General features: G+C 37.0%; 1 protein-coding gene across 1 annotated transcript; it reads left to right on the top strand.

Annotated features, from left to right (window-relative positions):
• The first annotated feature begins 9,262 nt into the window (after window positions 1–9,262).
• LOC147341286 (E3 ubiquitin-protein ligase RNF138) lies at window positions 9,263–10,223 on the top strand. Its single transcript, XM_086388512.1, has one exon. The coding sequence runs from the start codon at window positions 9,370–9,372 to the stop codon at window positions 10,105–10,107; it is 738 nt and encodes a 245-aa protein (XP_086244638.1). The 5' UTR covers window positions 9,263–9,369; the 3' UTR covers window positions 10,108–10,223.
• The last annotated feature ends 2,285 nt before the right edge of the window (window positions 10,224–12,508 follow it).

Consider the following 12,508-nt stretch of genomic DNA (forward strand, 5'->3'; position numbering starts at 1 on the left):
TCCTTTATAATGCCTACTACTACTACTACTTTGCAAAAAAAAAAAAAGACCCTATTTTTTAAAGCAAACTTCATATATATATATATATATTATAAATTTTTTGACTTGGTTTTTTTCTTTAATATTGTATTTTTGAGAATCCAACCTCTACTCTAGAGTTTTAACCTTTTCTTTTTGGTATTTGTTATCAATTTTGTACCTTTAAAAACCCAATCTTCAGTACCCATTTTTACTTGGGAGCGAGATTACTGACTTGACTGCTCTCTCCCCCTTTGGACTCTCCTTTTTATCCACCAGGTCACGTCTATCTCCTCCCTCCTCCTTCTCTTCTCTACCCAACTCTGTGAATCTCTTTGTGAGTTCTGGACTGTGGAAAACACTTAGGGAACAGATTACTAGCTGGATCTGTCTCTCTCCTTTTGATTCCCCCTTTTATCCTCCTGGCCACCTCTGTCTCCTTCCTCCCTCTTCTCTTCCCTGTGTAACTCTGTGAACATCTCTGAGGGATCCAGACTGTGGAGAGCACATAGGGAAGTGATTACTAGCTAGCTTTCTCTCTTCTCTTTTGTTTCCCCCTCTTCTCCTGGTCATCTCTACCTCCCTCCTCCCTCTTCTCTTCCCCATGTAACTCTGTGAACCTCTCTGGGTGTCCCTCACTGTGGAGAAACTTTTCATCTTTAACATAGATGTTTTATCAATGGTGCTGTATAGATGGAGAAGTCTTGAGGCTACTGTAAGAATAAGACTGAAAACCAGAGGCAGGAGGCTTAAGTCCAAATCCTGAGAATACCAGAAAACTCCTAAATCCAGGGAACATTAATAGATAAGAGCTCATCAAAAGCCTCCATACCTGCACTGAAACCAAGCACCAACCAAGGGCCAACAAGTTCCAGAGCAAGACATACCATGCAAATTCTCCAGAAACACAGGAACATAGCCCTGAGCTTCAATATACAGGCTGTCCAAAGTCACACCAAATCCATTGACATCTCATAACTCACTACTGGACACTTCATTGCACTCCAGACAGAAGAAATCCAGCTCCACCCACCAGAACACCAACACAAGCTTCCCTAACCAGGAAACCTTGACGAGCCACCTGTCCAACCCCATCCACAACAAGGAAACTCCACAATAAAGAGAACTCCACAAACTGCCAGAATACGGAAAGACCACCCCAAACACAGCAATATAAACAAGATGAAAAGGCAGAGAAATACCCAGCACATAAAGGAACAGGATAAATGCCCGTCAAACCAAACAAAAGAGGAAGAGATAGGGAATCTACCTGATAAAGAATTCCAAATAATGAGAGTGAAAATGATCCAAAATCTTGAAAACAAAATGGAGTTACAGATAAATAGCCTGGCGACAAGGATTGAGTAAATGCAAGAAGGGTTTAACAAGGACCTAGAAGAAATAAAATAAGAGTCAATAGATAATGAATAATGCAATAAATGAGATCAAAAACACTCTGGAGGGAACCAACAGTAGAATAAAGGAGGCAGAAGATAAGATAAGTGAGGAAGAAGATAGAATGGGGAAATAAATGAAGCAGAGAGGAAAAAGGGAAAAAGAATTAAAAGAAATGAGGACAAGCTCAGAGACCTGCAGGACAATATTAAATGCCCCAACATTCGACTCACAAGGGTCCCAGAAGAAGAAGACAAAAAGAAAGACCATGAGAAAATAACTTGAGGAGATAACAGTTGAAAACTTCCCTAAAATGGGGAAGGAAATAATCACCCAAGTCCAAGAAACCCAGAGAGTCTCAAACAGGATAAACCCAAGGCAAAACACCCCAAGACACATATTAATCAAGTTAACAAAGATCAAACACAAAGAACAAATATTAAAAGCAGCAAGGGTGAAACAACAAATAAAACACAAGGGGATTCCCATAAGGATAACAGCTGATCTTTCAATAGAAACTCTTCAGGCCAGGAGGGAATGGCAGGACATACTTAAAGTGATGAAAGAAAATAACCTACAGCCAAGATTACTGTACCCAGCAAGGATCTCATTCAAATATGAAGGACAAATCAAAAGCTTTATAGACAAAAAAGCTGAGAGAATTCAGCACCACCAAACCAGCTCTCCAACAAATACTAAAGGATCTTCTCTAGACAGGAAACACAGAAGGGGTGTATAAACTCGAACCCAAAACAATAAAGTAAATGGCAATGGGATCATACTTATCAATAATTACCATAAATGTAAATGGGTTGAATGCCCCAACCAAAAGACAAAGATTGGCTGAATGGATACAAAAACAAGAACCCTATATATGTTGTCTACAAGAGACCCACCTTGAAACAAGGGACACATACAGACTGAAAGTGAAGGGCTGGAAAAAGATATTCCACGCAAATAGAAACCAAAAGAAAGGAGGAGTAGCAATATTCATACTAGATAAAATAGACTTTAAAATAAAGGCTGTGAAAAGAGACAAAGAAGGACACTACATAATGATCAAAGGATCAATCCACGAAGAAGATATAACAATTATAAATATATATGCAGCAAACATAGGAGCACTGCAACATGTAAGACAAATGCTAATAAGTATGAAAGGGGAAATTAACAATAACACAGTAATAGTGGGAGACTTTAATACCCAACTCACACCTATAGATAAATCAACTAAACAGAAAATTAACAAAGAAACACAAACTTTAAATGATATAATAGACCAGTTAAACCTAATTGATATCTATAGGACATTTCACCCCAAAACAATGAATTTCACCTTTTTCTCAAGTGCACATGGAACCTTCTTCAGGATAGATCACATTCTGAGCCATAAAGGTAGGCTTGGTAAATTTAAAAAAATTGAAATCATTCCAAGCATCCTCTCTGACCACAATGCAATAAGATTAGATCTCAATTACAGGATAAAAACTATTTAAAATTCTAACATATGAAGGCTGAACAACACACTGCTGAATAACCAACAAATCACAGAAGAAATCAAAATATGCAAAGAAACAAATGAAAATGAAAACACACAACCCAAAACCTGTGAGACACTGTAAGAACAGTGCTAAGGGGAAGGTTCATAGCAATACAGGTATACCTCAAGAAACAATAAAAAAGTCAAATAAAAAAGCTAACTATAGACCTGAAGCAACTAGAAAAGGAGAAATGAAGAACCCTAGGGTTAGAAGAAGGAGATATCTTAAAAATTACGGCAGAAACAAATGCAAAAGAAACAAAAGAGACCATAGCAAAAATCAACAAAGCCAAAAGCTGGTTTTTTGAGAAGATAAACAAAATTGACAAACCATTAGCCAGACTCATCAAGAAACAAAGGGATAAAAATCAAATCAACAAAATTAGAAATGAAAATAGATCACAACAGACAACAAAGAAATACAAAGGATCATAAGGGACTACTATCAGCAACTATATGCTGATAAAATGGACAACTTGGAAGAAATGGACAAATTCTTAGAAAAGTACCACTTTCCAAAACTGAACTAGGAAGAAATAGAAAATCTTTTTTTTTTTTTCCCCAGCTGCAGTATTTTATTTATTTTTTAAAATTTTATTTTATTTTTAAACTTTACAATATTGTATTAGTTTTGCCAAATATCGAAATGAATCCACCACAGGTATGCCTGTGTTCCCCATCCTGAACCCTCCTCCCTCTTCCCTCCCCATACCCTCCCTCTGGGTCATCCCAGTGCACCAGCCCCAAGCATCCAGTATCGTGCATCGAACCTGGACTGGCGACTCGTTTCATACATGATATTATACATGTTTCAATGCCATTCTCCCAAATCTCCCCACCCTCTCCCTCTCCCACAGAGTCCATAAGACTGATCTATACATCAGTGTCTCTTTTGCTGTCTCGTACACAGGGTTATTGTTACCATCTTTCTAAATTCCACATATATGCGTTAGTATACTGTATTGGTGTTTTTCTTTCTGGCTTACTTCACTCTGTATAATAGGTTCCAGTTTCATCCATCTCATTAGAACTGATTCAAATGTATTCTTTTTAATGGCTGAGTAATACTCCATTGTGTATATGTACCACAGCTTTCTTATCCATTCATCTGCTGATGGGCATCTAGGTTGCTTCCATGTCCTGGCTATTATAAACAGTGCTGCGATGAACATTGGGGTACACGTGTCTCTTTCCCTTCTGGTTTCCTCAGTGTGTATGCCCAGCAGTGGGATTGCTGACCCATCACAAGCACTCTTCCAGAAAATTGCAGAGGAAGGTAAACTTCCAAACTCATTCTATGTGGCCACCATCACCCTAATACCAAAACCTGACAAAGATGCCACAAAAAAAAAAGAAAACTACAGGCCAATATCACTGATGAACATAGATGCAAAATCCTTAAGAAAATTCTAGGAAACAGAGTCCAACAACACATTAAAAAGATCATACATCATGACCAAGTGGGCTTTATCCCAGGGATGCAAGGTTTCTTCAATATTTGCAAATCAATCAATGTGATACACCACATTAACAAATTGAAAGATAAAAACTGTATGATTATCTCAATAGATGCAGAGAAAGCCTTTGACAAAATTCAACATTGTTTCATGATAAAAACCCTCCAGAAAGCGGGAATAGAAGGAACATACCTCAACATAATAAAAGCTATATATGACAAACCCACAGCAAACATTATCCTCAATGGTGAAAAATTGAAAGCATTTCCCCTAAAGTCAGGAACAAGACAAGGGTGCCCACTCTCACCACTACTATTCAACATAGCTTTGGAAGTTTTGGCCATAGCAATCAGAGCAGAAAAAAAAATATAAAAGGAATCCAAATTGGAAAAGAAGAAGTAAAACTTTCACTGTTTGCAGATGACATGATCCTCTACATAGAAAACCCTGAAGACTCCACCAGAAAATTACTAGAGCTAGTCACTGAATATAGTAAAGTTGCAGGATATAAAATCAACACACAGAAATCCCTTGCATTCCTATACACTAATAATGAGAAAACAGAAAGAGAAATTAAGGAAACAATTCCATTCACCATTGCAATGAAACTTAGGAATATATCTACCTAAAGAAACAAAAGACCTATATGTAGAAAACTATAAAACACTGGTGAAAGAAATCAAAAAGGACACTAATAGATGTAGAAATATACTGTGTTCATGGATCAGAAGAATCAATATAGTGAAAATGAGTATAGTACCCAAAGCAATCTATAGATTCAATGCAATCCCTATCAAGCTACCAACAGTATTTTTCACAGAGCTAGAACAAATAATTTCACAATTTGTATGGAAATACAAAAAAAACTCAAATAGCCAAAGCTATCTTGAGAAAGAAGAATGGAACTGGAGGAATCAACCTACTTGACTTCAGCCTCTTACTACAAAGCCACAGTCATCAAGACAGTATGGTACTGGCACAAAGACAGAAATATAGATCAGTGGAACAAAATAGAAAGCCCAGAGATAAATCCATGCACCTATGGATACCTTATCTTTGACAAAGGAGGCAAGAATATACAATGGAGAAAAGACAATCTCTTTAACAAGTGGTGCTGGGAAAACTGGTCAACCACTTGTAAAAGAATGAAACTAGAACACTTTCTAACACCATACAAAAATAAACTCAAAATGGATTAAAGATCTAAATGTAAGGCCAGAAACTATAAAACTCCTAGAGGAAGACATAGGAAAAACACTCTCTGACATAAATCACAGCAGGATCCTCTATGACCCAGCTCCCAGAGTAATGGAAATAAATGCAAAAATAAACAAATGGGACCTAATTAAACTTAAAAGCTTCTGCACCACAAAGGAAACTATAAGCAAGATGAAAAGACAGCCTTCAGAATGGGAGAAAATAATAGCAAATGAAGCAACTGGCAAAGAATTAATCTCAAAAATATACAAGCAACTCCTGCAGCTCAAATCCAGAAAAATAAATGACCCAATCAAAAAATGGGCCAAAGAACTAAACAGACATTTCTCCAAAGAAGACATACAGATGGCTAACAAACACATGAAAAGATGCTCAACATCACTCATTATCAGAGAAATGCAAATCAAAACTGCAATGAGGTACCATTTCACTCCAGTCAGAATGGCTGCGATCCAAAAGTCTACAAGCAATAAATGCTGGAGAGGGTGTGGAGAAAAGGGAACCCTCTTGCACTGTTGGTGGGAATGCAAACTAGTACAGCCACTATGGAGAACAGTGTGGAGATTCCTTAAAAAACTGGAAATAGAACTGCCATATGACCCAGCAACCCCACTGCTGGGCATACACACTGAGAAAAGCAGAATTGAAAGAGACACGAGTACCCCAATGTTCATTGCAGCACTGTTTATAATAGCTAGGACATGGAAGCCACCTAGATGTCCATCAGCAGACGAATGGATATGAAAGCTGTGATACATATACACAATGGAGTATTACTCAGCCATTAAAAAGAATACATTTGAATCAGTTCTAATTAGGTGGATGAAACTGGAGCGTATTATAGAGAGTGAAGTAAGCCAGAAAGGAAAACACCAATATAGTATAATAACACATATATATGGAATTTAGAAAAATGATAATGATAACCCTATATGTGAGACAGCAAAAGAGACACAGATGTATAGAACAGTCTTTTGGACTCTGTAGGAGAGGGCAAGGGTGGGCTGATTTGGGAGAATGGCATTGAAACATGTATAATATTATATGTGAAATGAATTGCCAGTCCAGGTTAGATGCGTGATACAGGATGCTCGGGGCTGGTGCACTGGGATGACCCAGAGGGATGGGATGGGGAGGGAGGTGGGAGGGGGGTTCAGGATGGGGGATACATGTACCTCCGTCGTAGATTTATGTCAATGTATGGCAAAACCAATACAATACTGTAAAGTAAAATATATATATATATATATATTTTTTTAAAAAGCCTGTTTATTCCTCAACACAGTATTTATCATATTGTATTATAATTTGATATCCTCTCTCTCATTAGACAGCAAGCTTCCTAAAGGTATTGATAATGACTTATTCTTCTCTACTTGTACCATATTATCTAACACAGTGCCTGGCACACAGCAGGTGCTCAATAAATGCTTATTCGAGGAATTAAGTTTTTGCTTGTAGTTAGAAATAAAGAATCTAATTTGCCCTCAATAAAAATAGGATCTTAAATGGAAAAGCAGAGTTATTTTCTTCAGTTGCCTCATATAAATGTAATCATTGGCATCACTCACTTTCATCTTTCCCATATACATAATCAGATAGTGATAAGACTAGCAGATTGATCTAAGAGGCAGTAGACTGATCCGTCAAAGGGGATTCATCTGAAAGGCAGCAGAGATCAAACTATGGTTGGAAGTGGAACTTTAGATGATGTCACTAATCTGATATGTGGATCCTGAGAACTGCAGTCCTGAAATGTAGAGGTGAGGAAGTTCCTTTAGATATCAAGAATCACACAACTTTTATATCCTGACAGGGCTCATTGTTAGAAGAAGGAGGAGGAGGAGAGGAGGGGGAGGAAAAAGAGGAAGAGGAAGAAGGACAGGGAGGGATGGGGAAGGAGCAGGAGGAAGAGAAAGTAGTGGAGGAAGAGTTTCCTCCATTTCTGATGACAGATCTTTCATTAAGTGCTTTGTTTCAATATATGAAGGTTAACTTTATGATCCTCTCATTTTTTTCCTCCTGTCCTTACAGTTGGAGCCCAATACCTTCATGCTCCCTTAGTCCTCCACTAGGGAAGCTCACCCAGGTTGATACTCCACAAGGTATAGTCGGCCACAAAACTACCTTCTTCATCTCAACTCAAATCTTCATCCTCACAGAGCAGGGATTAAGAGGAAGTTTCCACATTTTCAAAGAAGATACATATAAACGCAATGAAGTCTATAATTGGAAGGATTTCTCACAGTAAAAAATTTGAGGGGGCGTGTGAAATTTTGGATTTCGGCATCAGCTACATGGTGTGACTATGAATCTGTCGTTGGGTCTCTTCTTAATTGATTTCATATTGAACAGTGTCTTCACTCCTTCTATTTGTGAACCTATAGCTTGTCTAAAAGTTTCCACTGTTTTTACATCAATAGCAACAGTTGGAATAACTGTGGCAATCTGCATATACAGATCATGTATGACTCAGATGCTCTTAAGTCAGGGATTGCTTATCTTCCTATTTAAGATTATTCTTAAGTTTTTTCTTTGAATGTTGATTTCAAAAGGTTCATTAAGAGATAGACTTTTACAGAAAAGAGTATTAATGATAAATCACATTTGTATGTTGTGTCTCAGTTTCTAAAACAATTGCCAAGTACATCACCTTTGAGCCTTCAGTGAGCCTGAGAAATGGGTTGAAGAGCATTATAACAAATCCTTTCTAACTGGGGAAACAGAAGTTCAGGGTTTGGTTGGCTTGCAGAATGTTCTCCACTATTAATAAAGGAACAAAGCTATTAGGTTAGAATCCATGTTTCTCAATCCTGGATTGAGCTCTTTCTACCACATCATTCTGCCTCAAAAACAAAGTTGAGGTTAAGCAGATATCTGGATTTAAGAAACATAGCCCAATTATTGGTTGTTAAGGAGAACATTTGATTAAAATATTTTGCACTATAATCGGATACAGATATACACATGATACGTTATGTGGAGACAAGTGAATGAAGAAGTTAAATCTCTTATTTCTTTACTGAGGATAGAAGAATGGTCATCTTTCCTCTGGATGAACTAACCCTATGAGGAGAAGTTGTATTCACAGCATCATGACTAACTTGCCACTGCTCACTTGTATGGTAGCTTACCCAAATTACACAAAAATCCTTCAGAGGAGATTGAGTTTTTGCCTGTTGAACCTGTAAACACTATGTGTATGGTCACAGTAACACCAGAGGAGTCATAAAAGTAACATATTTATTCATTTGAGGGAAACACAAGCTACTCAGCTCATCTTCAAGCTGTTATAAATTCATTAGGTAATACCAACAGTTAAAGAATTCATGTTAACTTAGGAAGATATAAGTTGAGCCAAAACTATCTGGACATAAAATACATAGAACTATGAAAGTTGGAGAAGAGAATCAAAGACAAGTGTTTTTAGATGAATTTAGGACAAAAAGATCTTGGGAAAAGGATCTGGGAAAAGACAAGGGGGAAAAGTCTTTAAAATAAATATTCTACAGCTGAAAGTGCAAGGAAGTTATGATTTTTGTTCAATGAAAAATAAATGTCTTCTCTCAGATACCAGTTTATTTTTGTGTTGCTATATATGTCTATTTTAAAAAAAGTATAGTAATGTCCTATTATAAAAATATTATTGCCCTTCGGGTTCGCGCAGGGAGTCGGGCCCCTGGCCGCCACCGCCACCCCGGCCGCTGCCGCCGCCATCGCCTTCATCCTTCGTCCCCCACCATGGCCGAGGAGCTCTCCGCGGCCACGTCCTACACCGAAGATGATTTCTACTGCCCCGTCTGTCAGGAGGTGCTCAAAACACCCGTGCGGACTGCGGCCTGTCAGCACGTTTTTTGTAGAAAGTGTTTCCTGACTGCAATGAGAGAAAGCGGAATACATTGTCCCCTCTGTCGTGGAAATGTGACTAGAAGAGAGAGAGCATGTCCTGAACGGGCCTTAGACCTTGAAAATATCATGAGGAAATTTTCTGGTAGCTGCAGATGCTGTGCAAAACAGATTAAATTCTATCGCATGAGACATCATTACAAATCTTGTAAGAAGTATCAAGATGAATATGGTGTTTCTTCTCTCATTCCAAACTTTCAGATCTCTCAAGATTCAGTAGGAAACAGTAAAAGGAGTGAAACATCTGCATCTGATAACATAGAAACTTACCAAGAGAATACAGGTTCTTCTGGGCATCCTACTTTTAAGTGTCCCTTGTGTCAAGAATCAAATTTTACCAGACAGCGTTTACTGGATCATTGTAACAGTAATCACCTATTTCAGATAGTTCCTGTGACGTGTCCTATTTGTGTGTCTCTTCCTTGGGGAGATCCTAGCCAGGTTACTAGAAATTTTGTTAGTCATCTAAATCAAAGACATCAGTTTGATTATGGAGAATTTGTGAATCTTCAGCTAGATGAGGAAACCCAGTATCAAACTGCGGTTGAAGAATCTTTTCAAGTAAACATTTGAAGGCTGTAGACACCTCTGCATCTTTGTACCTGCAAGTGCCATCTTTAAGGAGAAAACTACAGGAAGTCACCATTTCAATAACTTGATGTGTATATTAATAAAAGTAATTCAGTCTATTGTTTTAGTTTTTTAATTGAAAAATAAAGGTGGGCCATGTAAAAACTTAATTCTTTTGATAAGTTAAAAGATAAAGCTTAGGACATTATCTTTATAAACATTAAAAGGATTATACTTCATTAATGGTGAAAAGAGAATCCCTAATGTACTTACCTTTTTTGCATTACATATTCTTGAATTTTCCCTTGCTTTTGAAATTTGGTGCAGTTCCTCCCATTGACATTATTGTACACAGGTAACACCGTACCAAATTCTGAATGATGTGATTAATATAAACTAACAAAACTGAGCCAGTTATTTGAGTTGCAAATGGAGACTTGAAGTGCTAAATGAAACAATCCAAAGGAAACTTTTTTAAATACAGATTCTAGCTGAAGAATTCAACTATAAGGAAATTGTATTTATATAATGTTTAGTATTTTTGAAGACTAGTGAGATTTCTTTAATAATTTTAACTCTTTAAAAAGCAAAAGCTCATTGTATAGGTATTTCCTTTTTGCTGTTAGAAGAAAATATCAAGAGAAAACTTGATTTCTTTGGTGGACAAGTTGGTAATGTCAAATCTTGTTTGTTTGGCTGACTAATATGTAAGCCTAAAGTACAGTAAGCTGAATTACAGCTCTTTGGCCTCAGAATTTTCAGTAACAGAATTGCTGGTTAGCTACGATGAAACTTGTATTAGAAACTTGCAGTTGGTGATATTACATTCTCTCTATATATTTAAATGAGAGGTTTGACTTCATCTCAGTTTAGAAATTTGTTCAAAGCTAAAGATGTGTATGTATATATACATGCACTTTTGTATGTGTATATACACATATAAGCATGCAATTTGTCTGGTTATACGCAGAATTTCTATTAAGATTTTTAAAAGAAACTAGTAATATGGGGTTGATGTGTTCATCTGAGTTGATTAAAATTTTGTATGTTACCAAATTTTTAAAGTAACAGTCAAATGCTAAGTTGTCTACTTGGCTACTATGACACCTTAAAAATTGAGTTTACACACCTACACAATTACATGTTTATATGGTGCTCATTTGTTATCTGAAAGATAATGCGGGACTATAGTAGTGAGATGGATCCTACCAGCCACTCTGTTTCACTACATTTTAGTCAAAATTGAGTTCATTCTTCGTATTCATTAATAAAAATCATAAAATAACTTGTACTAGAAGGCCCAAATCACAGAATAAAGCTGAAGAGTGGATTAGCTGACATTCCATACTAATATAATTGTTTATGCTTTCTTTAAAATAAATAACTAAAAGAACATAAAATCTCAGAAGTAGTTTGCTGCTAATATATACATATGTTGTATAAAAAGGTATATTTTGGTTTTGTTAAAACCCTTGTTGACTTTTCTACAGTGAATATTTTTTTAACTTGATTTAATAAAAATGTTAATTTTGAAACGGAAAAAAAAAAATATTATTGCATGGGTTTAGATAAAGTTTAGGCCCATTCATTTCTTCCAAATATTATACAATAACTTGAGGTTGACACAGGGAGTGTGGTAGAAAATGATCTTCAACTATAAGTCAGAACACCTGAGATCTCTTTCCTGGTCTGAAACCTACAAGCTGTTACTCACATGCTTTAAATGCCCATCATTTCACCATGCCTATTCCCTTTTCTTAGAGAATCTGCTTTGCCTTTAGCATAAAGTGAGCAGCTACTTCCCATATGACCCTGTACCCCTAGCTACATGATCCAGGGATAAAAACCTATCTCAAGCTCAGGCAATCAGATTCTCCTTTATGGAAATTTGATCATGTAGACTTGGGGTCCAGGGCTGCCATTTGCTGGAGGCAGGCATGCTGGGCCATATGCAAATAGATCAGTGAGCAATAAAGAATGAAGCAGAGGTGTAGAGAGAAACACATGTGATGTGTGTACATGTGTGACTAGGAGAGAGACAGTAATAGCAAGAGAATGAGTGAGATAGAGATGGAGACAGAGACAGAAACAGAGATAAAAATGGAGATAGAGATTGGTTGCACTAATGGAGGGAAAAGAGGGTATGTCAAAGTATAAACCGGCTGTAAAAAAATCCACCTGGAAATGACACATCTCTGCTCACATTTCATTGGCCAAAACAAGTTATATAACGACACACACCTTCAAGGGGTCAGGGCAGTGCAATCTTTCCATGTGCCAAGGAGAGGAAGACTAAACATCTGTGATCAGGGCTAATGACTACCATGTCCAGGTACCATCATAAGAGTCCAAGGGAAATCAAATGAAGTAATGTGTAAAAGCAGGTCTTTTAACTTTAAACTGG

The sequence above is a fragment of the Bos grunniens genome, chromosome X (genome assembly GCF_055505025.1).
Source record: "Bos grunniens cultivar Pamir isolate PY7600 chromosome X, Bosgru_T2T1.0, whole genome shotgun sequence".
NCBI lineage: Eukaryota > Metazoa > Chordata > Mammalia > Artiodactyla > Bovidae > Bos > Bos grunniens.